The 24076-nt window shown below is 43.1% G+C and overlaps 1 protein-coding gene and 3 non-coding genes across 4 annotated transcripts in view; 2 read left to right on the forward strand and 2 right to left on the reverse strand.

The window, feature by feature from the left end:
- The first annotated feature begins 205 nt into the window (after nt 1-205).
- trnaq-cug (transfer RNA glutamine (anticodon CUG)) lies at nt 206-277 on the forward strand. The gene has a single exon. It is a non-coding gene; the product is annotated as a tRNA-Gln (tRNA).
- A 15980-nt stretch (nt 278-16257) lies between these two features.
- trnas-aga (transfer RNA serine (anticodon AGA)) lies at nt 16258-16339 on the forward strand. Its single transcript has one exon. It is a non-coding gene; the product is annotated as a tRNA-Ser (tRNA).
- A 4011-nt stretch (nt 16340-20350) lies between these two features.
- LOC114429890 (NACHT, LRR and PYD domains-containing protein 12-like) overlaps nt 20351-24076 on the reverse strand; it is a 24334-nt gene continuing 20608 nt past the window's right edge. Inside the window, exon 10 of the mRNA XM_028398499.1 lies at nt 20351-20362. Coding sequence (XP_028254300.1) covers nt 20351-20362 — 12 coding nt within the window. The remainder of the gene's footprint in view (nt 20363-24076) is intronic.
- trnak-uuu (transfer RNA lysine (anticodon UUU)) lies at nt 22530-22602 on the reverse strand. The gene has a single exon. It is a non-coding gene; the product is annotated as a tRNA-Lys (tRNA).

Below are 24076 nucleotides of genomic sequence, written 5' to 3' on the forward strand. Positions count from 1 at the left end.
GCCTTCAATGTTTGTCAAAGTTTGTCTTCAAACAAGATGCTTATGTTTAAGGCAAAAGCTGTGACCTTGTTCAACATCCTGACACAGGATCATCACTTGATGGTGTCATAAACATTCCAATTTAAGACTAGTGGTTAAGGCCATAAAAACTCAGTGGACAAGACATGTCTCTGGTTCTCTTCCAGGCAGGTTTACACATAGTGGAGGTTCCATGGTGTAATGGTTAGCACTCTGGACTCTGACTCCAGCGATCTGAGTTCAAATCTCAGTGGAACCTTTTGTTTGGACAGTAATCCTGGTGTCCTATCTACACAGATCAGTCTATGGAGAAGTCCACAGTCTGTGCATTGCTCCAGCTGTAGTCATTAATTACTGAAATAAATCAACCTTTTGATGATATTCTACTTTCAAGTGTTTATTTCTTTTAATTTTGATGGTTATAACGACAACCAAGGAAAACCCACATTCAGTAGGTCAGGAAATGAGAATATGTGAAAAGGTTCAATATTGAAGACACCTGGATCCACTCTAACCAGATAATGAACTCAAAACACCTGCAAAGGCCTTTAAATGGTCTCAGTCTAGTTCTGTAGGCTGCACAACCACAGGAAGACTGCTGACTTGACAGTTGCCCAAAAGACGACCATTGACACCTTGCACAAGGAGGGCAAGACACAAAGAGGCTGGCTGTTCACAGAGCTCTGTCCAAGCACATTAACAGAGAGGGAAGGGGAGTACAAGCAAGAGGGAGTACAAAGTGTTCTGCCCAAACAGGGACTTGAACCCTGGACCCTCAGATTAAAAGTCTGATGCTTCCAATACTTCACTAGTACACTTCATGTAGAGTAGTGAGTCCTGATTGACTTGCAATTGACCTTTTATACAAGGGGGATTAGCTCAAATGGTAGAGCGCTCGCTTAGCATAAGAAGGGGTCCGATTTTCTCGCTGTCTCACGCAAGGGAAAAAGTTGAGAAAAATGTGGAGCCCCGCTGTGCGCGGACAAACGTCTCGTGTAGCGGTATTGAGGCAATATTCCTGTTCATTATAAAGGAGTTTAAGTGAAATATGAAACAAATCATCTGCCATGGGCTGGACTCGAACCTGTAGTCTGTGCGACAATGTATAGAGTTGTTGGAGTGTTTAAATCCCACAACGTGCGTAAAATAATTAATGATTGATTTAGCTTAGTTTAGATATGTTTAAATATATTACAATATCAACAGATGTTTTTTAGTTTATATGCCCCGTCCAATGACTTGTGATGTTTACCTGTTTATGGTTTAATAATATGAACAATGAGCAGTCAACGTGTTTTTGTGTGGGAGCTTCTTTGATAAAGATCAGAGTGAATCTTAAATGTTTATATGATTTATCAGAACAAATATAAAACAAATACAAGTGAATACACACACACACACTGCATACAGGACTATAAAATACTATTCAGCCCATTCACCCATGTGAAAATATATACAACATATACAGGTCAAATATTAGGTCAAATATTACACAATGTACAATTATACAATAAAATTCAACAGCACTGCATAAAGACAGACAGGCTTGTTGATTTAAACATAAGAAAATTGCTTATATACAATATATACAGGCCAAACATTGTACAGTGTTTACTGTGGATGTTTTTGCTGGTGCAGCCACTCATCCAGAGACATTCCACTGGATGAACGCGAGCAAAATGTGGCATTACCATATCTACTGTGGCCAAACTCTGCTGTTTTAGGATGCCCACATTTGCTGCATGTGTTGAAGGTAACCCTTCTCACATACTTCCTTTTTTGGACTCCACTCTCCTCCAGAGCCCGCCGCCGCCTGTTCCTCTGAGTGAAACGGGACACAGTAGGAAGAGGAGCAGCAGACGCAGGAAGAAGAGGAGCTGTGCCTGCACCGGATGCTGCAGTACCAGAAGCTGCCATCACCACTGGCACAGTCATGTTTGGGTTCAGAACTAACGTGCCTAACCCAGCTGCTGAAACAGGCTGTGCAGTTTCTGATGCTGTGGGACCAGGTACTGTGGGCGCAGGTGTGATGGGGCGCTCCCTGATGCGCCGGCGACCAGGCCGCAGAGGAGGAGCCTGTCCTTCCTGATTTGGTGGAAGTACCAATGTGTGTCTTGGGCCTGATATGACTGGTGCTTCATCCAGTGGTTCCCTCGGAGCAGTAAGCCGGGTTTGAGCCACAGGAATTGAGGCAGATGGAGCCGGTCCCTGATTAAGGACACTCAATTCCTGACTCTTCTGCCGCCGTTGAAACCTGAAAATACATCATTTGCAGGATGCTGTCCTTCTCCATTACTGGACGTGGATGGGTGGGGTGGAGCAGAGGCCTGAGGACTGGTTGTCAAAGATGGGGGGCTCTTTTGAAGATCATGGCAGGGGTCATCCTCACAGAGCGCTGACACTGTGATGTCCTCCATGATCTCCTCCTGAAATCCCTCATCTTGCAGGTCCTCGTCATTTATTTGCTCCACCAACCTGTCCTCCTCTTCAGGGTTCTGGAGCACTGGAGTCAATGTTTTGCCTGTCTGGCTGTACAGATACTCCACCCCCAGCAATTCACCTACAAGAAAAAAACAAAAAAGAAAGTGTTCTTAATATTTTGTCCAGAACATAAAAGGTTATACAGATAATGTTTCAAAATACAAAAATGTGGATTGATGAATAAATTATTTATATTAGTGTTAAATGAGTATTTCTTGCCTGTGTATATTCCAGGAGGGCGGTAGCGCTCATCCCAGGGCTTCCCAAACACAACTCGGCTGAGCTGGTCCACAGCCTCTCGCAGGGCACTGCCATATGATCGGATGGAAGAGGCTCCTTTTACAGCCTCTTCCATCCGATCTTCATTCCATCGCATCAAGCCTTCAAGGAGATAGGCCTGAAAATGTGCATCACTGGCACTGGTTCCTAAAGGTTAAATAAAATAGGAAAAAGGGTCACACACACGCAAGATATGTGCTACATTTGAGGTACTATGAGGTTACATGCAATAGAGTTATGTAAATACATGAAAAATCATCATTATAACCAGAATTAATGAGGAAAAGTAATTAAATTAGTTTCTTGTGAGATAAGATCTGTTCTGACATCAGAAAAGGACTGTAATATTACTGTAGAATGTGACATTACTTTAAAGTAATGGAAACAGTTACAGTGCTTATAATACTTAAAGAGACACTGTAATCCATATGGGATACCTGGGATGAAGCGGTTCAAGTGGAGGTGGAAAGACTCCAGGGAGGTAGAGCCACGGGCACACCTGTAGCAGCACAGCTCCACACCACCTTTCTTCAGTGTCCCCTTCTTAATGTAGAGTGGGAAGTTCTCTGGGTCTTGGATACACAGTACATGTTTCTGCTGTTCTTTCCATATTTGCTGGATCCGATCATGGTCCAGTAGAGGAACTCCCAGAGTGTCCTTCCCATCCACACTGTCAAAGTGATCAATCAGTGATCCAATCAGGCTGGTGGTCTCCTCCATCCCTCTGGTCCTCCTGCGGCAGTGCAGTGCCAACTCCCTCCGGGTAATGCGAGCACTGAGTGCCTTTTCTGAGAGGTGGCCGGTCTTCTTTGCTGCTAGCTCCCCCTCCTTTGCACAACGAAGAGCAGCGACATCCTCTGGATCCCATTCAAAGATGCACGTGGACAGACGTGCCATGAAGACTCCATAGAGTGGATGAGCCTCTGTTGTGACACCTGCAGCAAATCGCCGCATAACATGCCAGATGTCAAGGCGCACTTCGAGGTCATCCCACTCTGAAAACATGGCCTTAACACGAGACTGGCCATGCTGACTGCAGCAGTCTCTGTCCACATACATCACTTTTGGGGGCATCTGTCCTGCCTCCCGATAGCGCTTCATCAGGCCAGCTGCCATGGCATCCAATCCATGTCCCTCGGCAGCTGTGAGCACAGAGACAAGGACTTGGCCGTGTTCATTTCCCACATTTGTGCACCAAGCAGCTGTCCCTGAAGCAGCCCCAGCGAGTTTCTTTGTGACCTATTTGGAAAAGGTCAAACAGAGTGTTCATTATGCACGCAAACATATTTATATCTGGCCAACATTCTGTATAGGTAAAATGCTGTGATACCTTTTTAGTGGAGTCAATCTTGAGCACAGACCCAAAGACAGATGTAATTTTGGCCTTGACCTCATGCAGTCGCCCCAGAACATCCCTGGCGTATACAGCTAACAGCCACTTAGGTTTAGGTATGGCAGGTAAGGGAGGAGGCTCAAGGAACACAGGAGGCTGCACAAGGGAGGACTTTGCAAATGGCTCACAGGCAGTGAGGTACTGCAGTACACGCTGCGTCCATGCCTCACCATGTTGCTCCATCAACTTCTTGTGAAGCTGAGTCACACTGTTGCCCAATGTCCTCTCCCTCATCATCCTCACCACCCGGTTGTCACATGAGTATCTAATGAAAGACCAGTGTAATAACACAAATGCAGTTTTTGGTTAAACAATAACACAAATCAAAGCACCTAATAATGTTTGATCTTAATTATGACTTACCTGTATGTCAATAAAGCGGGAAACTGACTGCGGTGGCCCATATCCAGTTGTCCTAAGATGTCTTCGAACCAGGCTGGATACTTTTTTGTGCAGCGTTTGCACTCCAAGTACTCTGTTGCAAGGTCATACCACCCGTCGATGTCTAAGACCCTGCGCACAGTACGATACAGTCCTGCCGCTGTTAGTCTGTGTTTACCACAGTCTGGGCGAACACAGACAAGAGGGAACTGCCACATCTTCAGCGGCATCCATAAAAAAAGGGGCCGACAGAAGAAGAGGTCAGGTGAGGCGGGCAGCTGACTGTGAATGAGAGGGGGCTGAGGAGGATGCCACCAAAGCTTCAGCTGGGGCACTAGCTCTGGCTTGCCAGTGTGTAGGTTGGCCTTGAAGAGGGTCTTACGGATCCACTCCTGCTGGAAAGGTGGAAGCTGATCCTTCCAGTGACGAGGGAGCTCAGTAGGTGGCTGATGATGTGGAGGGTCTGGTATTTTTACCACTAGAGGCGGACCAGCACGGGCCTCTGAATGAGCAATGGCTGGAGCTTTTGAAGGAGAAATGCAGAAAAAAATAATATAAGGATGACTGTTGTATTTGATCGCAGTCCACAATCTGCCTGCACAGCATACATTTGGACAAGCATTAATAGATTATGATTATAATTAATAGTTAGACATGAAAAATAAGAGACCACTGTGGTTTCTTATTTTTTCCAGAGCTGTATTTGAAAAGGATTAGATGGAATAGAGCAAAGAAAATAAGTTGTGATGAATTTAGTATAAAGTAGTGATGCCCACAGACATGAAGCGTGCACACAGTTGCAGTGATGAAAAACAGTTACTGTGATCATTAAAACAATGAATCTCCTCCGTCCTGTTCAGGGGATTAGACAGATAGTGAGTGAGAAAAGCAAGTGATGTTAGTGAAAATGTTATCCAATGATTGTTTCTCAATGGGAAACACAAATGAAAACACCAACACCTTTGGATACCCTTGAGGTTTTGAAGAGGTGCACTCAAAGAATGCATCCCGCTTGAAGCTTGATGCGACATAATCCTGTACTGTAAACAAAAATATTTGAAAAAACAGTGATTTTTTATTCCTCAAAAATAATACTTCACAGTGTGTTTTCACTAAACATTTTCATAATATTTGCATTTGTGTCGTATGCCACACCTGTATTCTGCTGTGCTTCATATTGTGACACTGCAGATACCAGCTCCTCATCATCGTCTTCAGCAAAGTCACCCGCTCCAGAAGGGGCAACAGAAGTGCCTGCAGCACAAATATAAAATGTTATTAGCATTTATTAATAGGTTAATAAAATTATTACTGTTGACAAGACACAAGGACAAACAATGTACGATGTTACTTACCAGTAGGGAAGAGCTGCCTTTGTGCCAAATGTTTGGCTGGGGTTCTGTTGGCAGAGTGCACTGCGGTACTGGGGCTGGAAACAGCAAGTGGATAAGTCTGTGTAGTCTGCCATAATGATAACTGAATACATATACAGTACATGTTGCACAGTTACACTCACAGGGTTTAACTGGTGACATCAGTTTTTTAGCCAGCTGTGAAGGAGACAAATGTTTGCCACGCGCCAACAGTGCTTTCACAGTGCCAGTCTTCCACACACCAGTTTGGATGGCAGCAGGTGAAGGAGCAGACATGTGGCAGGCTGCAGGTGTAGGTGCAGAGGCACTGAGGCTGCAGGGGTAGGTGCAGAGGCACTGGAGGCTGCAGGTGTAGGTGCAGAGGCACTGGAGGCTGCAGGTGTAGGTGCAGGCTGACATGCTCCAGCAGAAGCCCTTCTTTTCAAGACGTATGTAGCCATGTTGGTTTTGGGCCTGGCATCTGCCTTGATCAGGTACTTGATGAGAGCCTGGGCCTCCTTGCTCTGGTCTTCATAGACGTCCTTCATGGACCGGCCCTTGAAGTCTCCAAACTCTACCATCAAACATCCCTGGTCTCCAGTTTCCCGGGCTTCTGCTTGCAATTGCTGCTTTCTTTTAAACTTCTCCAGTTCCTCTGCCATCTCTCTAATAAGAGATGTGTACTGGATGAACAGCTGCTTATTTTGTGACGGGGGTTTGCCTGCACCGTCTCTTTAGATATGCTGTCCATCAAATACAATGCATACCCCAGAGAGTTTTCCAGGAGCCATCTAAATCTCTGGCCCTGGTACTTCCCAAACTGGAGCTTGCAGTGAGCAAGCACCAAAAACTGGTCACTGGGGTCTCCACCGTTTACACTCACAAAAGTTCTGGCCTCCGCCAGCACTTCCTCTTCAGGTTTGGCCCTTCCAGATTCCACATTTTGCATTCGCATCGCCTCCTCTGATGGCGCCATGAGGAGACGCTGTGATGTGGCCGACTGCCGCTTAAAAACCGGATAAGCATACATTTTCTGAAATGAAAATCAGAACAACACTATTACCGCTGAAAGATACCTGTACTTTTAGAGTGTGATCATTTAACAAGCTACTTCATTTCCCCACAGGGATTGATAAAGTAATTCACATTACTATGATAATGTGTACTACTGTGTCTCCTACAAAGCGAAACCATGTTATTTTCATTGAGCTATTGTATTGTACCTTTATTTAAATATTTGTAGAGGTAAGTTGTTAAAGGGGAGGGATTGTAATAAAACACCCACCTGAAAACAAACCATTTTAACATCATAACATAACTTAATTTGTAAGAGTAAAAAGTATTCTATTTTGATTTATTCTGATGTATTTTGAAAACCCTAATGTCTGAATCCTTAACTTTACTATATTAATGTTAAAACTGGAATTTCTGAACTGATCAATATCCTACGTTTATAGTTTATAGACAGGGCTCTAGACTAACTTTTTGCACTGGTTGCACCGGTGCGCCTAACCTTTTTTTCTTGGGTGCACCGGCACAAAAGTTAGGTGCACCGCATCACACATCACACAGCAGTTTGTTTTTTAATTGCTGTCCATATATTTTATCGATCAGGCCTTAACTTACACCTATCCTAACGCAGAAGTTTTTTTTCATCTTCTCTCATCATCTGCAGCTACATCCACTGTTTACCTGACGGCCTCGCAGGGCTGTAGCCAAAGTTTTAGAAATACTGAGGTCCAAAATTGATCTCTAGGAAATATGAACGGGCTTAATAATCACATATCATCCTAGACTGACTTTGGACCTTGTTTAATGAACACAGGTAAATACAAATAAATAAATACATGTACTGAGAGTACTCATTCAAATTATGGACAAACCAGCCAACAGGTCTGCCTGTCAGAAATCCATAATGAAGATTCAAAGTTACAGCACTCTTCAGTTCCCTGTTTGCTTTCTCTCTGTATTTTCTGGCTGTTGCTCCTCACTTATCTATCTGGCAATGGGAATTAAAAATGATTAAAATCATATACACCTTTATTTATTTAATAGTTGTGATTGAGATATATATTTTGTTTTCTTCAACACATTTCTAATGCAGCTACAGTATCTCTTCTCTCATCTTCCTCACCTCTTCCTCTCTTCCTCTCTGTCTCCTCTCTTTCTAAAGCTGAGCTCCAGCTGACAGACTCTTCATTCTGTCTGTTACAGTTTTAGCTGTATGCAGACATCATCCTGGCAGACAATGGTCCACTATAGCAGGATAATAGCAATACTTTTTAAATGGGCGTTCATCATGTAAACATGTTCTATAACTCCTTAAACCAGCTGACTGCTGTCAGTCAGAGTGACTCAGCCTTCATGGATGAACTACGCAGGTCAGATAACACTGTCCTCAGACCTGCTGTTCAGTCTGTTATGATGCTACGAGCACGTCACGCCCCCTCCCTGAACATGACCGGCTCGTTATCATCCGTCATTCAGGTCAACAGCAAATTAGCAAAACCCGCATAGTAGCAACAAATCCTGCTCCTCCGCACATGTTCACTTAAACTAAACGTCTTTAATACCTGTCTGTCTGTGTGTGTGCGCGCTGAGCGCTGCAGTGAGAGGGCCGTATGAGTTCTGCACACACGTTTTAAAAAGTCCGGGCCGAAACGAACTTTGTTCATATCTCTCTGTTCTCGTGGAGTATGGAACAAGCTTTATCACACAGCATCAGCTCTGCGCAGCATATGTCCGCGTCATTCTCTGAATGTTCGGTCTCTGCTGACCGCAGCAGACACGTTTTCAAAGACACACACACGGAGGTCCCGCCCTTCACCGTCTCTGATTGGTTTAGACCACAATATGGGCCCGATGTGTGTCTGTTGCTGGAGACTTTTGAGAGTCGCGGAGAACGTATCTCCCTCTTACAGCTGGTCGTACCAGTGCGACCTCTGATATTTTTTGGTTGCACCTTTGAGAAATTAGGTCGCATGTGCGCCCAAAATGGTCGCACTCTAGAGCCCTGAAAACACAAGTTTAAATGTGGAGTCGTCACTTACATTTGGCATGATCCACAGCACACCCATCGCACAGACGAGCACAACGAAATGAAGACCTGATGCCATCTAAAGGACAATGCAATGTTCAGATTACAAAATGCATCCTAACAAACACTGACATCAACAGAGATTCATTTAAAATGAGTTAAGCTCCACATTAAGTGGACTGAGGGGTAGCTGCAGCTTTCCTTCTACGTGTATGGAGACAAAACACTTGAGAGAGGCAGATCAAATCGTTTCTGTACATCAGAGATGCAGTGATGAAGCTTTACCTTGTTGTGATGTTCAGAAGAGGCTGAAGAGTCGCAGCAGCTGGTAGCAGAATGTCTTGGAAGAGGGAACGCCGGGTTTATATGTGTTGTCTGGCGGCTTTGGTTCATTAGTGTACGCGTCATCCCCCGAACATGAGACCTGATGTGATAAATATCAGATGTTGCCACAGCCTTCAGTAAATGTTTCTAAGACAAACACAAAGGCGATACCTGTCAGCAGTTTAAACAGTTCCAGTGTAACTAATTCTGACATCAAGTCAAGTCAAATGTATTTATAAAGCACATTTAAAACGACTTTCATTGACCAAAGTGATGTACACAAAAGTCAATCACATATTAATAAAATCAAAGTAAAATTAAAGCTGCAAGCAGCATTGCGGGCCCTCGCGCACCTTGCGATCCGCGGGGCCATCGCTGTCTTCTCTCCTATGTCCTCTTGTCTCCTATACTCTCCTGTCCTATGCTCTCTTTTCGTCTCATTTGCAGAGCTGTACAACAAACACATGTTTACAACCAAACTTTCCTGCTACCAGTAGGTGGTGCTATGACCGTATCATCCTATTAGCATATATGTTTGTTCAGACTCAGGTCCATAGCAGTAGTGTAAGATTTTGTCCACATTGCATGAAGTATATGGGTAGTACTGCATAAAATAGAGCGAGTTCCGTTGCAATGGCGAATGGTCAACTTTGAGGCCACACCCCCGCCACACGGTAATACTTTTGAAAGAGTTTTGGCATGCGTCTATTCCCTATGGTGGACACAGTGAGTTTCAGCTCAATTGCATGAAGTATGCGAGGCGTGAAAAGTTTTATAGCAGGGTCAGAAATCGCCAAAAATTACAAAAAAAAAATCAAAATTGTGGACTTCCTGTTGGGTTTGGAGGGGGGGTCCAAGAGACTTTTTTGTGCGTCTTGGGGTGATACACATGTGTGCTAATTTTCATGATCCTGTGTCAAACTGGCCAGCGGGGCTACGCGTTAGGGCAAAAAATACAGGGAGTTCCTTTGTAATGGCAAATGGTCAACTTTGAGGCCACGCCCCCACCCCACCGTCAGACTTTTGTAAGAGTTTTGGAATGCGTCTATTCCCTATGGTGTCCTGAGTTGACACAGTGAGTTTTAGCTCAATTGGATGAAGTATGCGAGGCGTGAAAAGTTTTGTAGCAGGGTCACAAATCGCCAAAAATTAATAGAAATTTCAAAATCGCGGACTTCCTGTTGGGTTTGGAGGGGGGGTCCAAGAGACTTTTTTATGCATCTTGGGGTGATACACATGTGTGCCAATTTTCATGAGCCTACTCAAAACAGGCCAGGGGGGCAGGAAGAAAAACCTATGAAAACACAAGATTTGGTGTAGCCAGTAGGTGGCGCTCTGTCAAAGCCTCAATATTGTTGTATAGATGTGTTTAGGGTCAGACTCTGATCATACATGTGACATTTGGTACAGATCGGACAGAAAACGAAGAAGTTATAGCGATTTCCTGTTTCCTCTGAAACGGTCAAACTTTGAGGCCACGCCCCGGCCACACCGTCAGACTTTTGTAAGAGTTTTGGAATGCGTCTATTCCCTATTGTGTCCTGAGTGGACACGGTGACTTTCAGCTCAATCCGATGAAGTATGTGAGGCGTGAAAAGTTTTGCAGCAGGGTCACACATCGCCAAAAATGGCCACAAACTTTCAAATGGCGGACTTCCTGTTGGGTTTGGAGGGGGGGTCCAAGAGACTTTTTTGTGCGTCTTGGGGTGATACATATGTGTGCCAATTTTCATAATCCTGTGTCAAACTGGCCAAACGGGCTACGCGTTGGGGGCGCTATAGAGTCATTTTCCTATGTGCGTTTCAAACTTTTTCGGGCGAATGAATTTTTCTACCAAGTTTGGTGAGATTTTGGGCATGTTAAGGCCCCCAAAAATGCGATCTAAGGGGGGGAAAGAAAAAAAAATAAATAATAATAATCCTAAGGGTTTCAATAGGGCTCTTGCACCATTCGGTGCTCAGGCCCTAAAAATAATAATCCTAAGGGTTTCAATAGGGCTCTTGCACCATTCGGTGCTCAGGCCCTAAAAATAATAATCCTAAGGGTTTCAATAGGGCTCTTGCACCATTCGGTGCTCGGGCCCTAATAACAAAATACATGATAAAACACATAAGAGATAGTGATAAAAGCCAAGGTGAGCTGCCTATTCAGTGTTAAAAGACAAGGAAAACAAATGAGTTTTGAGTCTGCTTTTAAACTCTTCTACAGATCGAGCAGATCTGCCTTGAAGAGGCAGACTGTTCCACAGCCATGGGCCTGCCACTGCTAAGGCTCTGTCACCTCGGGTGATGAGCCTGGTGCCGTTTCTGTGCTGAGCTTTAAAACCAGATTGAAATATTTTTGTGTGACAGGAATGGGAGTTTAGAGATTGGTCTAAACTCGAACTCGGTTTGGGAACACCTCTTTAAAGGTGAGGTAGAATGTGGTTTAGGACTGATACAAGATTGGATAAAAACTGTGATTTAGCAGCTTTAACAGCTTTCTGATATTCAGCGAGACTATTTCTTAGCATTTCGAGGGACACTTGTAGACAGCCTTTTTTTCCATCTCCTCTCTGCTCGTGTGGTTTCATTCAGCCATGAGTCGAATGCTGGTTTGGGACTTTTACTTCTGAATGGAGCTATTTTGTCCAGTAAATCATAGCATATCGACAGCGATCCACTGGTTTACATTTAACTCACCAAGGTGGCTTGTGTGAAGAAGTGAGTCATTAAAAGCATCTGCGAATCGAGAGGCAGTCAGGTTGTTTAGCTGGGGTGCACAGTTTATCAAAAGCTTCGGGCAGACAGAGAACAGCACCGCAAAGTGATCCAAGATGCCAGTATCAGAGATTTCCATGATGATGATGCAGTGAACAAACAGTGTTAAACCAAGCAGAATATGTTTGATGTTTGACATTCTTCCAAGCAGCCAGCTTTTGCTTTGATGACAGCTTTGCACACTCTTTGCATTCTCTCAATCTGAACTGAACCACCAATGCTGTGCAATGCTGACATCTAGTGGTGGAATCGCAGGCTGCAGCCTCCTCATTCAAAAATCAATCCCTCCTCCACATAAAGTCAGAAGTTCTAAATGTGAGTCATTAAATGAGAGGTTCCAGCAGAAACGTCCAAACATCTGAAGAGAAGCTGAGAAGCCTGAGATACAGGGGCTGCAAGCTGAGCTTCAACTGTTCCTGTTTAGACAATAAGAACAGATCATCACTGTCTTTTAAAATGTTCTGATCAAATCACATTAGTTTGTATATTTATATTACACACAGAGCTGTTGTTTCAGTCACATTCATTTGTTATGTGTACAGTGGGTGCAGGAAGTATTCAGACCCCCTTAAATGTTTCACTTTGTTATATTGCAGCCATTTGCTAAAATCATTGAAGTTCATTTTTCCTCATTAATGTCCACACAGCTCCCCATACTGACAGAAACACAGAGCTGTTGACATGTTTGCAGATGTATTAAAAAGACAAAGAAATATGACATGGAAAGACACACACCTGTCTGTATAAGACCTTACAGCTCACAGTGCAGGTCACATACTGGGTGATGACGTCCACCTGCAGGTGTTACTGTGGAACAACTGCTCTGGATTGGGTCTGAATAGAACTTTGTTAGCTTTGTAAAGCTGTGTGGTAGTTAGAGAGGAACTGAAAAGACTCAACAACAAGGAGTTGGTCTCCAATGGAATACAGTTAAACATCAGGGCTCGTCCTGGATTTGAACCCGGGACCTCTCGCACCCTAAGCGAGAATCATACCCCTAGACCAACGAGCCATGTGTGCCCTCCTTTATAGGGGCTGTCTTGATAACTGCCTCTCATTTCCACCTGTTGTCTGTTCCATTTGCACAACAGCAGCTGAAACTGATTCACAGTCAGTGTTGATCCTAACTGGACAGGCTGGTTTCACACAAGTGTGGCCAGATCAATTTTACCACTGGATGTAGTGAAGTTTGTAGTTATCCAGAGAAGGACTGTGTACTTTATGATTTGTATCTTAAGAGGAGATTTGCATATTAGGGATGAAATAAATACAGCATGAAACATAAATAAATAAACTGGCTGAATTTTAATATTTAATATTTAATATTAAAATGGCTGAATTTCAGCGGACTAATTCCACTGTGATCCTTAGTAGCATTATACGTAATAAGATTGTCAGTGAAGAACACAAATATAAACACACACACACTCTTCTCCCAGCTCTTATAAAGACATCGTCATGGCAGCAGAGTCCTACCGGAGCTCCAGAGAGACACAAACAGCAGCAGCGCTCTGTGACCCATGTCCACTCTGTGTGTCCTCCAAACAGTCTTCCTCAGGTCTTTATCCGGACAGCAGTCAGGTCCAGCCCTCTGGGGGGGTTCTGCTCTCAATGGTGATCTGGAATGACAGCTGACAGCGGAGAGAGGAAAGCTTTAAATGTACTGCTACAAGCTGATTGGCTGCATGAGCAGCGAGGCAGCGCCTGATTGGTGGAGGAGCTGACTAGAGAGAGTGTCAGTGCATCTGTCATGTGACTTATCAGCTCTGCTCTTTCTGCCTTTTCCTCTGAATCTTTTCATCTCATCAGTGTTCCGCCCTCATACGTCCTGCATCAACATGAAGCTGCTGTTTATTCATGCATTTCTAACACACAGCTGACAGGTCCGTCACTCACCTGCAGTAAGGTATTGGATCTGGACTGGAAGCTGAGTGAGGAGAGAAGCATTCTGAAGGCTTCCAGTGACTGACGTGTGGATGTTGAATCTGTCTGAGTCCAGTGTTCATCTCAGTCCAGCTGCTGCACACAGTGAGGAGCTGTGACTGCATCCAGCTCAGTCCTGCTATGAACTGTGAGCCTGAACTTTGGGGTCGACCCTGCAGGATCCTGCAAAGGCCCAACAGCCTGTTGCACTGACGCACAGGAAGCCTTTCCACAGTTGAAGCAGGCAGTGTGTGTGTCTGAAGCAGTGTATTGTGTGTATGTGTGTGTGTCTGTATATGTTTGTGTGCATGTGTCTGTGTGTTAGTGTGTGTCAGTGTCTATATTGTGGCCCTGTGTTGGCCTCTCAGGGAGTGTTGTGTTGTTGCTGCTGTCTCTCCCCTGTGTGTGCAGGAGGTTGCTGGGTGGAGCTGATCCTGAGCTTATGCAGCTCTCCTGTGCTGACGAGCTGGAGACGGTTTAAGAGTTCCCAGTCTGTTTGCTTCACTCTCTCTCTCCCCGTCTGGCCTACTAGGAGGGCTGCTCTCTCCAGCCTGCTGCAGGCATGGCGGTGTATTTTGTTTGCACATTTCCTTGTTTGTCAATTGTTGGTATACAACTACTGTTCTTTCTTCAATAAAATGGTCAAACGGTTAAAGTTGTGTTTGTCCTCCCCAATGTGTCACACTTTCTGAGCCGGTGTGACAATAAATGTGTGTGCATGTCTGTAAGAGTGTGCGTATGATTGTGTGTGTTGGTGTGTGTGTTGTGTCTATGTGTTTGTGTGTGTGTGTTGCATCTATGTGTGTGTGTGTGTGTGTGTGGTCAGCCTTCATCCTTCCTGTCAGCAGAGCAAAGCTGTATCAGTGTCTCATCCAGGTCTCAGCTCCTCAGGCTTTCTTCAGAAGAGCTGTCACTGTTGGAGTATCTGTTGCACAAGTGCTGCACATATCTGATCTAAGTTCTTTCTGAATCCTCACATCTAAAGTTACAGAGAACTTTTACAAACTCCCTTCTTGTTGGCTGCTACAAGCCGACAGCCTCCACACATCAGAGGCCTGCACACCATGAGCTTCCTGCACTTCCTGCTGTTGATGACAGCTCTCTCTCCGATTGGGAGATTAGACTGATGTGACTGTGACATCATGACGTCACTATTCAGAGCCTGCTGTTTAACATGCTGCTCACAGAGAGACAGAAACAGCAGCAGCACTCTGTGAGCCAGGTCCACTCTACTTGGAGGAAGTAAAACGCCTCATTTCATCAAGATGGAGACACTGAAAGAACACAACCAGCAGCTGTGACACATCAGCTTTTCCTCTTAATCTACTCAGTTCATGGATGTTCTGACACACGTCCTGCCTCGTGCTTCAACAGGAAGACTCATCAAGTTGATAGCAGCTTCAAAATAAGTGTATATAAGTATTAAAACACTAAACTGTGACTTCAATGAGTCTCCTTTATTTGAGCTGATTCATAAAATGATCATAAACACATGACAAATGAAATCCATTCAAACTCTGAAGTTCACCTCATCATATCCCAGTGGCAGACAGAACAGGCCCCCTGAGTGACAGCAAAGCAGTGAGCCCCCTGCTGGTGATCAGCTGCATGTACCAGAAGCAGACGGAGATTTCTGATATGATGTTAAAGGTGTCACAGAGGAGGATCCGACTGTCTGACCTCTGATTCTTCTGTCAGCATCAGACACATCACAGTTTGATCAGTTTTCAGATCACACACAGCAGCATCAGTAACACTGAGCAGACATTACACACTCCATCAAACACACACACACACACTGCTCACTTATAACAGGGATAATAAGTAAAGTTCTTTACAATAAATTCACATTCACATGTTATTATCACTTCACACATGGCACAGTATATATGGCAGAGAGTTAAAGGTGGAATATGTAGTCAGAGTTAATACCAAATATTGACACTAGGTGGCAGCACTTCAGCCTCCATCCACTGCTGCACTACCAGCACCACTCTCAGTGCTTTTTGTTTCCGTTGACTGTACAACATGATTCAATCCATGTTATTTATATGACAAACTATGTGTAGTGTTTCTATGTGTGTAGCTGACATGTTGCTCAGCTTCCATTGGACACATATACTAGATGGAAGCTGCAGCAGGATTGGCTGATGACTGATCACAGGTGTGAACAATCAAACCTGCGAATGAAATGGAAAACAAGTAAAGGAGCACCAACACCAAACTGGACAGGACAAACTGGACAAGACCATGCACTCATGGACAGAACCAACCTGGGTCGTCAGACTCTTCATCGTTACCTTTTGACGGTTGTTGTGGCCGAGTGGTTAAGGCGATGGACTAGAAATCCATTGGGGTTTCCCCGCACAGGTTCGAATCCTGCCAACAACGGTTCTTTCATCTCCAAGATCACTTTATGCCCCTCCATCGTTTACACTTAACAAGTCTGATGTGTTAACAACGAGCTCTATGAAAAAGGTCATCTTGACCAGTCAGAGTGCTGCCATTTATATTGACTGTCTGAGGACCAAACCCTGGCACAGTCCATCTGACACTTCCAAAAACTATCATTTTAAAAACGCTGGACCGAGAGCAACTGGTGTGCAGTGAGGAGGCAAAGGATAAAACGTCCCAGCACATTTCAAACCCAGTTTCACCCTGAGGCAGAGACTGCTTCACCTTAAGGACAAAACACCTGGGGAAGGCAGATCTCAAGGTACTACAATAGTCAGAATGATTCATCATGTGGTGACCAGATGAAAAATCTCATCTCTGGCTGAAGACTTGTTGAGATAGCATAGACAGACACACTCTGAGTCTGTCCACATCAGTGTCAGTGAAGATTTCAGATTGTTTATTAAGTATTCATCCTTGAGATTTTCCAAACTTGTTGTGCGCTTTTCATGTCAGGATGGCCGAGCGGTCCAAGGCGCTGCGTTCAAGCTGGGGAACATTCGTCCGTCTAAGATGGGGAAGAAGGGGGGAGAAGAAAAGAAGAGGAAAAAGAGGGGAAAAAGGGAAAAATGAAAAAAGAAAGGAAAGCTGTGGAAACATATCTAATTTATGTACGTATTTCAAACTTTTGAAATACTTAGGATTTTACTTTGGACCACAGCTTGGATTCGAACCGGCGACCACAGGAATGCTAGTGTTGATCTGCATCTGCTACATTTTTGGCATCATTTTTACAAATGGACATATGGATAAACGTTTTAATAGTCTGCCTACAGTAAACGGAGTGTTGCTATTAAGCAGGGACTCTCCTGTGTTGTACTCTATTTACCCTTGTTGCATAATACAGACCACAGACACTTGAAATGAGACTGTTTCGGGTTTATTAACTCAAAATCATATTTTCTTACATCCCAAATAACGCTGTAATCCGACCCATATTTACAAATAAATGTCCCTTCAGTCCCGATCAAAAAGTAACAGGCAAACAAACAAAAAACTCCTCCTGGTGAACCCCACACGGGATCCTCTCTCTCCCTGGGCGATCCTTGTCCATAAAAACAAATGGTTATTGTCCGTATTTTTTTTTTCGAATCACGGGTCCCTCTTACTCTCCCCGTTTTCCCGTTTTCCTTCTCCTGTCTGCCACCGCTGTCCTTCACGTCTCTCTCCTTTCACCCACAGCATGTCAGCTGGCAAAATAGATCACCCAACCCCCCGCTGTCCTCTGACACGCCGTGTACCACAACATATAATATAAAATATAAAATAAAATATTACAAAGAATGCCGTAGCTTTAAGCAGCATTAAGGGACAATGTTTATTTACAGGAAGACATTTCTATATGGCCATACACCATAAAAATCTAAATAACTTATGTGGTAGTGCTTAAACGGTGCTGTGGTAGTGCTTAAACGTGGGTGGAAATACTTTGATTCTCAGGTTTAAAACACTGCACCTTAAATAACATTAGTAAGCACCGAGTGGCAAAAACAAAATCCACTTTGTGTAACGACCGTAACTCAACAAATATATCAATCTATAAAAACGTCAACACAGTACAAGAGTTTACATGACACACAAACGTAAAATAGTGTCACACGGCACTGTAGCAAGTGTTTAATTACCGTACCGACTGTTTTTCTCGCTAGCTAGTGCAGAATGAATGACGACCGGTATGCGCCATACTGATTCTCTACTCCAACATTTGTCCACCGTGATTGGTCAAATGTTGGAAATGTTGGACAGTGGGGAAGAAATCCGCTAGCTGATTGGGCGCACCTCCAGCAATTGAAGGCTTGTGATTGGCTCTTGTGTCCAACATTTTCCAACATTGTACGGACGATCCTTCGCCAGCTGGCGTTCAGGTCGCAGTCTCCACTGGAGGCGTGGGTTCAAATCCCACTCCTGACAGTTCCTCCTCTGGAGGAGAAATAAGTTTTCATTTAAAACGCTGACTGATCTAACCCAGACCACAAAATCCAATTGAATGATTTCATCTGTTATGATAATATTAAAGGTAACAGCTGAGACGTTGGACAAAACTTTCAGGGGTTCTTCCTGTTTTTTCTTGCCACTGTTGCTCTTAAGGAGGGTCAGTCTCTGGCTCCAATCGGATGACATCACAGGTCACTGTCTGGTTAGGGGTTTAATTCCAGAATTTTGTCTACCATTCCGGAATCCTGCCTATCATTCTGGAATGGGTGGATGGATGTCTATTCCGGAATGCTGCCTCTCATTCTAGATTTCTGCCTTTCATTTGGGAATGCTTTCTTTCATTCTGGAATGCTTTTCATTCTAGCCGTTTCGCCACTCTATATTGGTGAAACCAAACAACCACTACACAGAAGGATGGCACAGCACAGGAGAGCCACCTCCTCAGGACAAGACTCAGCAGTTCACCTCCACCTCAAAGACAGTGGTCATTCCTTTGAGGATAATAATGTCCAAATCCTAGACAGGGGGGACAGATGGTATGAAAGAGGAGTCAAAGAAGCGTCTATGTGTCCTATGTCCTATGTCCTAGCAGACTTCACTCCCACTCAAACTCTAACGATGGGCCGTCAACTAGTGAGGCAACAGCTCTCACCTGATCACAACCCTGTCCCTTCATCCCAGAGTTTCTGGTCGTTAACTGGCCATTAACCAACTATAGCAGGGGTCGGTAACCCGCGGCTCTAGAGCCGCATGTAGCTCTTTAGCGCTGTCCTAGTGGCTCCCTGGAGCTTTTTCAAAAATGTTTGAAAATGGAAAAAGATGGGGGAGGGAAATATAATTTTTTGTTTTAATATGGTTTCTGTAGGAGGACAAACATGACAAACATTCTTAACGTTTTCCAATGCTGTAAAAATGTTTAGAATAAATATTCAATTTCAACATTTCTGTCAACGAAGATTTGCGTCATAGCCTGCGATACACGTTTCTATCAGCAGGGCGGGATGCCAGGCAGGTGGCTGTTGTAAACAAACCAGTGGCTGTGTGATGGGCCATGGATCCCAAAGGACGAATCATTTGCATTCATTGCCAATGCGGAAGGATTGCCTGAATGTTTGCTCTGTAGCGAGAAGTTGTCAAATAACAAAAAGAGTAGAAGTGGAAGCCAGTGGAAAATGTCTTACCACTTCCTAAGCCAGTGGAAAGACATTTCCAGGGAAGGCATGTTACATTTGCAGCCGAGTACCCAGTTGGGAGTGAGAGAAAAAGTGCGATTGCATTACTTCTGGAGAAATTAGAGCAGCGCAAAAATAGATTTAAGAAGTGGATTGCATCTCCAAACATGAACTACATCAAATCAAAAATCAATCAAATCAAAATATCGCACCCGCCTCACAGATGAGAGCTTGCAGTCCTGCGTCAAGATTAAAGTTACATCTTAAATGCCCGATGTTGAGAAGCTGACCATTGATGTCCGAAAACAGACGTCACATTAAACGTAAGAACACAATCCTGTCATCGGCACATATTTAGTAACGAAGTGGCTGTTTCTATAAAGTGATTTCTGATTTTCGTCAGTATATATGTGGAATGACACTTAGGGATATTATTGTGTTTTGTTGCTCAGGTCCGAGGATAGCTGCGTTGGTTGCGTGCCAAAAGAGAAGAGGATGCTGCTTCGTTTTACCCTTGCACTGACTTGCTTGGTATTTGCACAGAAATCAAACTTAAACTGTATGAATTAGATTTTATATACTTTACCTTTTCAAAAGGCTGCTGTTTTATTTTTATAAATGCAGGCTGCGTTTTATTGCACTCTGTTTGTTGCCCAGATAAGGGGCACGTTATGCACGTTCCATTTTGTTGTTGTTTTTTCGAATCCTCAAAATAAAAATGACATCAAAAATCGGATTTCTTCATTGCATTTCTTTAATTTCATCAAATCAATGAAACATAATTCATTAATATTGTAATGGAGTTGTCGTACAACAGAGCAGTCACGTGGTGCCTCATTCCCTACAGGATGCGCTGCAGGGAAAATAAACATGTAATCATGAAGGTTCATTATGTATTTGTAGCCAACTTAGTCATTTTGATAGTAGGCTAATACAGCTAATATAGATACATACAGCATGTGTTGCCTTTATTATAAGGCTTATATAAGGCTTTTCATTTTTTGCGGCTCCAGACATATTTGTTTTTTGTTTCTTTGGTCCAATATGGCTCTTTCAACATTTTGGGTTGCCGAACCCTGAACTATAGGGATCGTAGTCATGTGAGCTCCTGCAAGATCCACCCACAGAGGTCCTGAACACATAAAACTCGGATTCCCAACCAGAAAAGTAGCAGAACTGAAGAAGCCACTTGGGGAAGTGGCGAAACGTCTTCAAAAAACAATCCTTGATTGACTTTGTGGCTGTGGCATTAGCTCAACATTGAATCATAAAGTGTATTTGTTGCATAACAGGAAGTGGTCTTGTATTAGTGTGTGACCCTCCTGAGCACTTTGAGACAATGTCTGATTGTAATATGCGCTATATAAATAAAACTGAATTGAATTGAACTGAGAAGCAGAACCTCTCCTTTATAGGGGTTGGTAATTGTCTCGCATTGGACAGAAATGAAAACTGTGTTTAGATAAGCAAAGATGCTAGCAGGTTAACAGTACTGCAGTGGTTAAACCCGATGGGCCGCTGAAGGGCTGAAAACGTGCAGGCACTATTACTATTACACGGCCATGTTTGTAGTCCAATGAAAGAGGACAAGCTACTGAATTGAATGGTATAAAAATCTACTGGACTACAATACCCAGCTGACATAAAATCCCTGCGTAAAGACTAGATGCAACAACACTAACGCTAGTGCGCGTAGGTGTTTGTGGAGGTTGTAGTTGCTTTAGTGCGCTTCAGTGACTTTTGGTGAATTTCAGTGAGTTTCAGTGAGTGTCAGAGGTTTTTTTAGGTTGTTAGCTAGCTTATCTCTTCTTCTTACTGCGTCGAGAGGGGCATGGAGCAGAATTTCAATGGCAGGGATTTCCGGATTTGTTTGACCACGTTGCCAGCCAGTTGAATGTTGGAAAAGATGGACCCAGTTTATGAGTAAGTTTTGTACATTTATTTTGAAGTGTAAACTATTTGTTGCTAATAAAAATGATTTATTATATATACATGTACACAGTATAGTATACAGCAGGGTGGTAGTTGGGGTGAGAGAGGAGGATGCAGAGGATAGTGGTGATGATTCACTGTGGCAACCCCTAAGGGAAGAGCTGAACAGAGATGAAGAAGGATGATTCAATCCTATTCAATACTGTCTTTACATATTTTTTACATAATGTGTATATTTCAATATGTATGCAATTACAGATAAAAATAAGTGTTATTATTTTCATAGCCAATAAGAGGGAAGAGCCCAGATGGGCCTGGGACCTGGCTTTCCTCTTCAGCGAGGTCCCAGGCCCATCTGGGCTCAACGCTGAGGCATCACCTCTCCTTGTTGTTATTGTATTTTTCTTACTTTACATTTGGTTGGACTTTCATTAATGTACATTAGTTATTAGTTATGATAATAAAAACTGCTCTATTTGGAGACAAAATTATACATTTTGATGTTTTTGATTTTACACTGTGCATAATGGTAGTTGATGAAGTACAAGGTAAAATTCATACCCAAAAGCTCCAGTAGATGGCAATAGACTAGTGAAATGGATATAAGTTGTATTTTTCAGCCACTTCCCATTGGAAATGATAAGTAACCTATTTGGCAATGTGGTGCCAAATTGTGCCAGAGTGTCCGCCTGGTGATATCCTTACTAAAACCTTTGTGAAGACTTTGCTCTTTGTTCAAATTCTATCAAATTTGGTACATTTGTAGCCAAGGGATAGCTGAATGTGATCAATGGCATCTGTGTACATAGAATCATTGTTAGCATACTGTTTTCTGCTGTCAAACAGGAAAAAAACTTGAGGATAGAAATGTTACATTTCTCATTCAGTTTATTGTAATTCACTCAGGCATACTAATAGACACAATATTTTAAACACTGGAAAAGCATTTTCCGAGGTCCCTGGATGTTCCTAGACACCAAGAACATGCATAATGCACATTATTATTGTCTTTTTAGGTGATTTTTTTTTTCTTTTAGGGTTTAAAGGGTTAACATCTGAATGTGGTGTAACAAGAGTACAAAGCTTGCCGCCCAAACAGGGACTTGAACCCTGGACCCTCAGATTAAAAGTCTGATGCTCTACCGACTGAGCTATCCGGGCTCTACATGTCATTTCAGGGACTAATTCTGTGCAGACAGGTTAACCGAAACAGAGAGCATTGATTGGCTACATTCAAACATATAAGAAATTCGCTGAATGCTTCTTTAAGGGTGAACTTCCTGTGTGTGCAGACAGTGGAGGTGGTTTCAGGTGTTATAAATTGGCATCTCCATGGTTCAGATGAAGAAGTGGTTCCAGTTCCTCACATGCTCACATCTGCTAGTCCACAGAGGACAGTGGTCCTATACACATAAAGAACACATACTTAATGAATGTATGTGTTTTTATAGAGGACTTCATATTGTCTGAACCTGAGGAGGAGGAGGAGGAAGTCCTGTTCATATCAGCTGACAGGACTGATTCTGGTGTAAGCACATGTTGCTTTAATCTACAAAGTGAAATTGTTATTTGTTATAAAGTCATACACTCTCAGACTCTGGATTCCATTACAGGACAATGTGGACCTCATGACAGTGTTGCATGGAAAGCCAGTTCAGTTCATTTCTTGATATTAAATATTTTATTTCTCGCACTAGTAAGGCAAAACGTTGCACTAGTTAACTAGTGAATGCATTTAGACCTGGTTAGTGTTGGGTGTATGTGCTTCAGGGATGTTATTTTAGGTTTGTTGTTTGTATTCATGTTAGTAAACTTGATTAGTTTTTGTGTTGTGTCTCCTTTCTATTGGCTGTTGGCAACACGTGTTTGCAGATGGGTTAAGGGTGAGCCTATTAGAATATGAGAGAGCCTGTTCATGAAGAAGGTCATGACTGAACAGTGTATGAACGTTCAGGGAGAGCAGCTCACTGTTCACTGGTGCTTTTGTTCTTTTGTGAAAAGGTAACGGCAATTAAATAAAGAGATGTTTGTTTCAAATAACACAAGTTAAAGCTGTGCCTGTTTTTATTGCACAGTCAAACTAATTTCATGACAAATAGCCTATATCATAGAATTTTAGTCGATTTTTAGTCGTTAAAAAATGTTGATGACTAAAATGTTTCTAAAATCAAATGACATTTTAGTCACAAGACTAAATAAAAACTAAATCAAAAATTACTGCCAAAATTAACACTGATATGACTACACATACTTATAGGTATGCTTACAATGAAGGGTTAACTACCAAATAATGTAATTGTCAGAAACAGAACTCAGCCTCATAAATATCCATTTTTACAGTGAGCTCCCAAGGAGCCATGCACAATCACTACCTTCACATAAAATAAACCACATCATAAAGTGCTGCTTACCTTTCAGAGGAATCAAACTTCTGAAAGGTAAGCAGCACTTGCTCTGTAGCCACTTAAGGTTTATATCCATTTTGATGTTGTTGTTGTCACATACACACTGTCACAAATGTTTAATTGAACGCTGGCTATCATACACAGGAAGAGGGATGCGATAGACGTGTATCCAGTGATTAGCCTGGCTGCCTCTCTAAACCCCTCTGGAAATGGTAAAAGCATTTTTGTAA

This window comes from Parambassis ranga, unplaced genomic scaffold, assembly GCF_900634625.1.
Source record: "Parambassis ranga unplaced genomic scaffold, fParRan2.1 scaffold_21_arrow_ctg1, whole genome shotgun sequence".
In the NCBI taxonomy this organism is placed as follows: domain Eukaryota; kingdom Metazoa; phylum Chordata; class Actinopteri; family Ambassidae; genus Parambassis; species Parambassis ranga.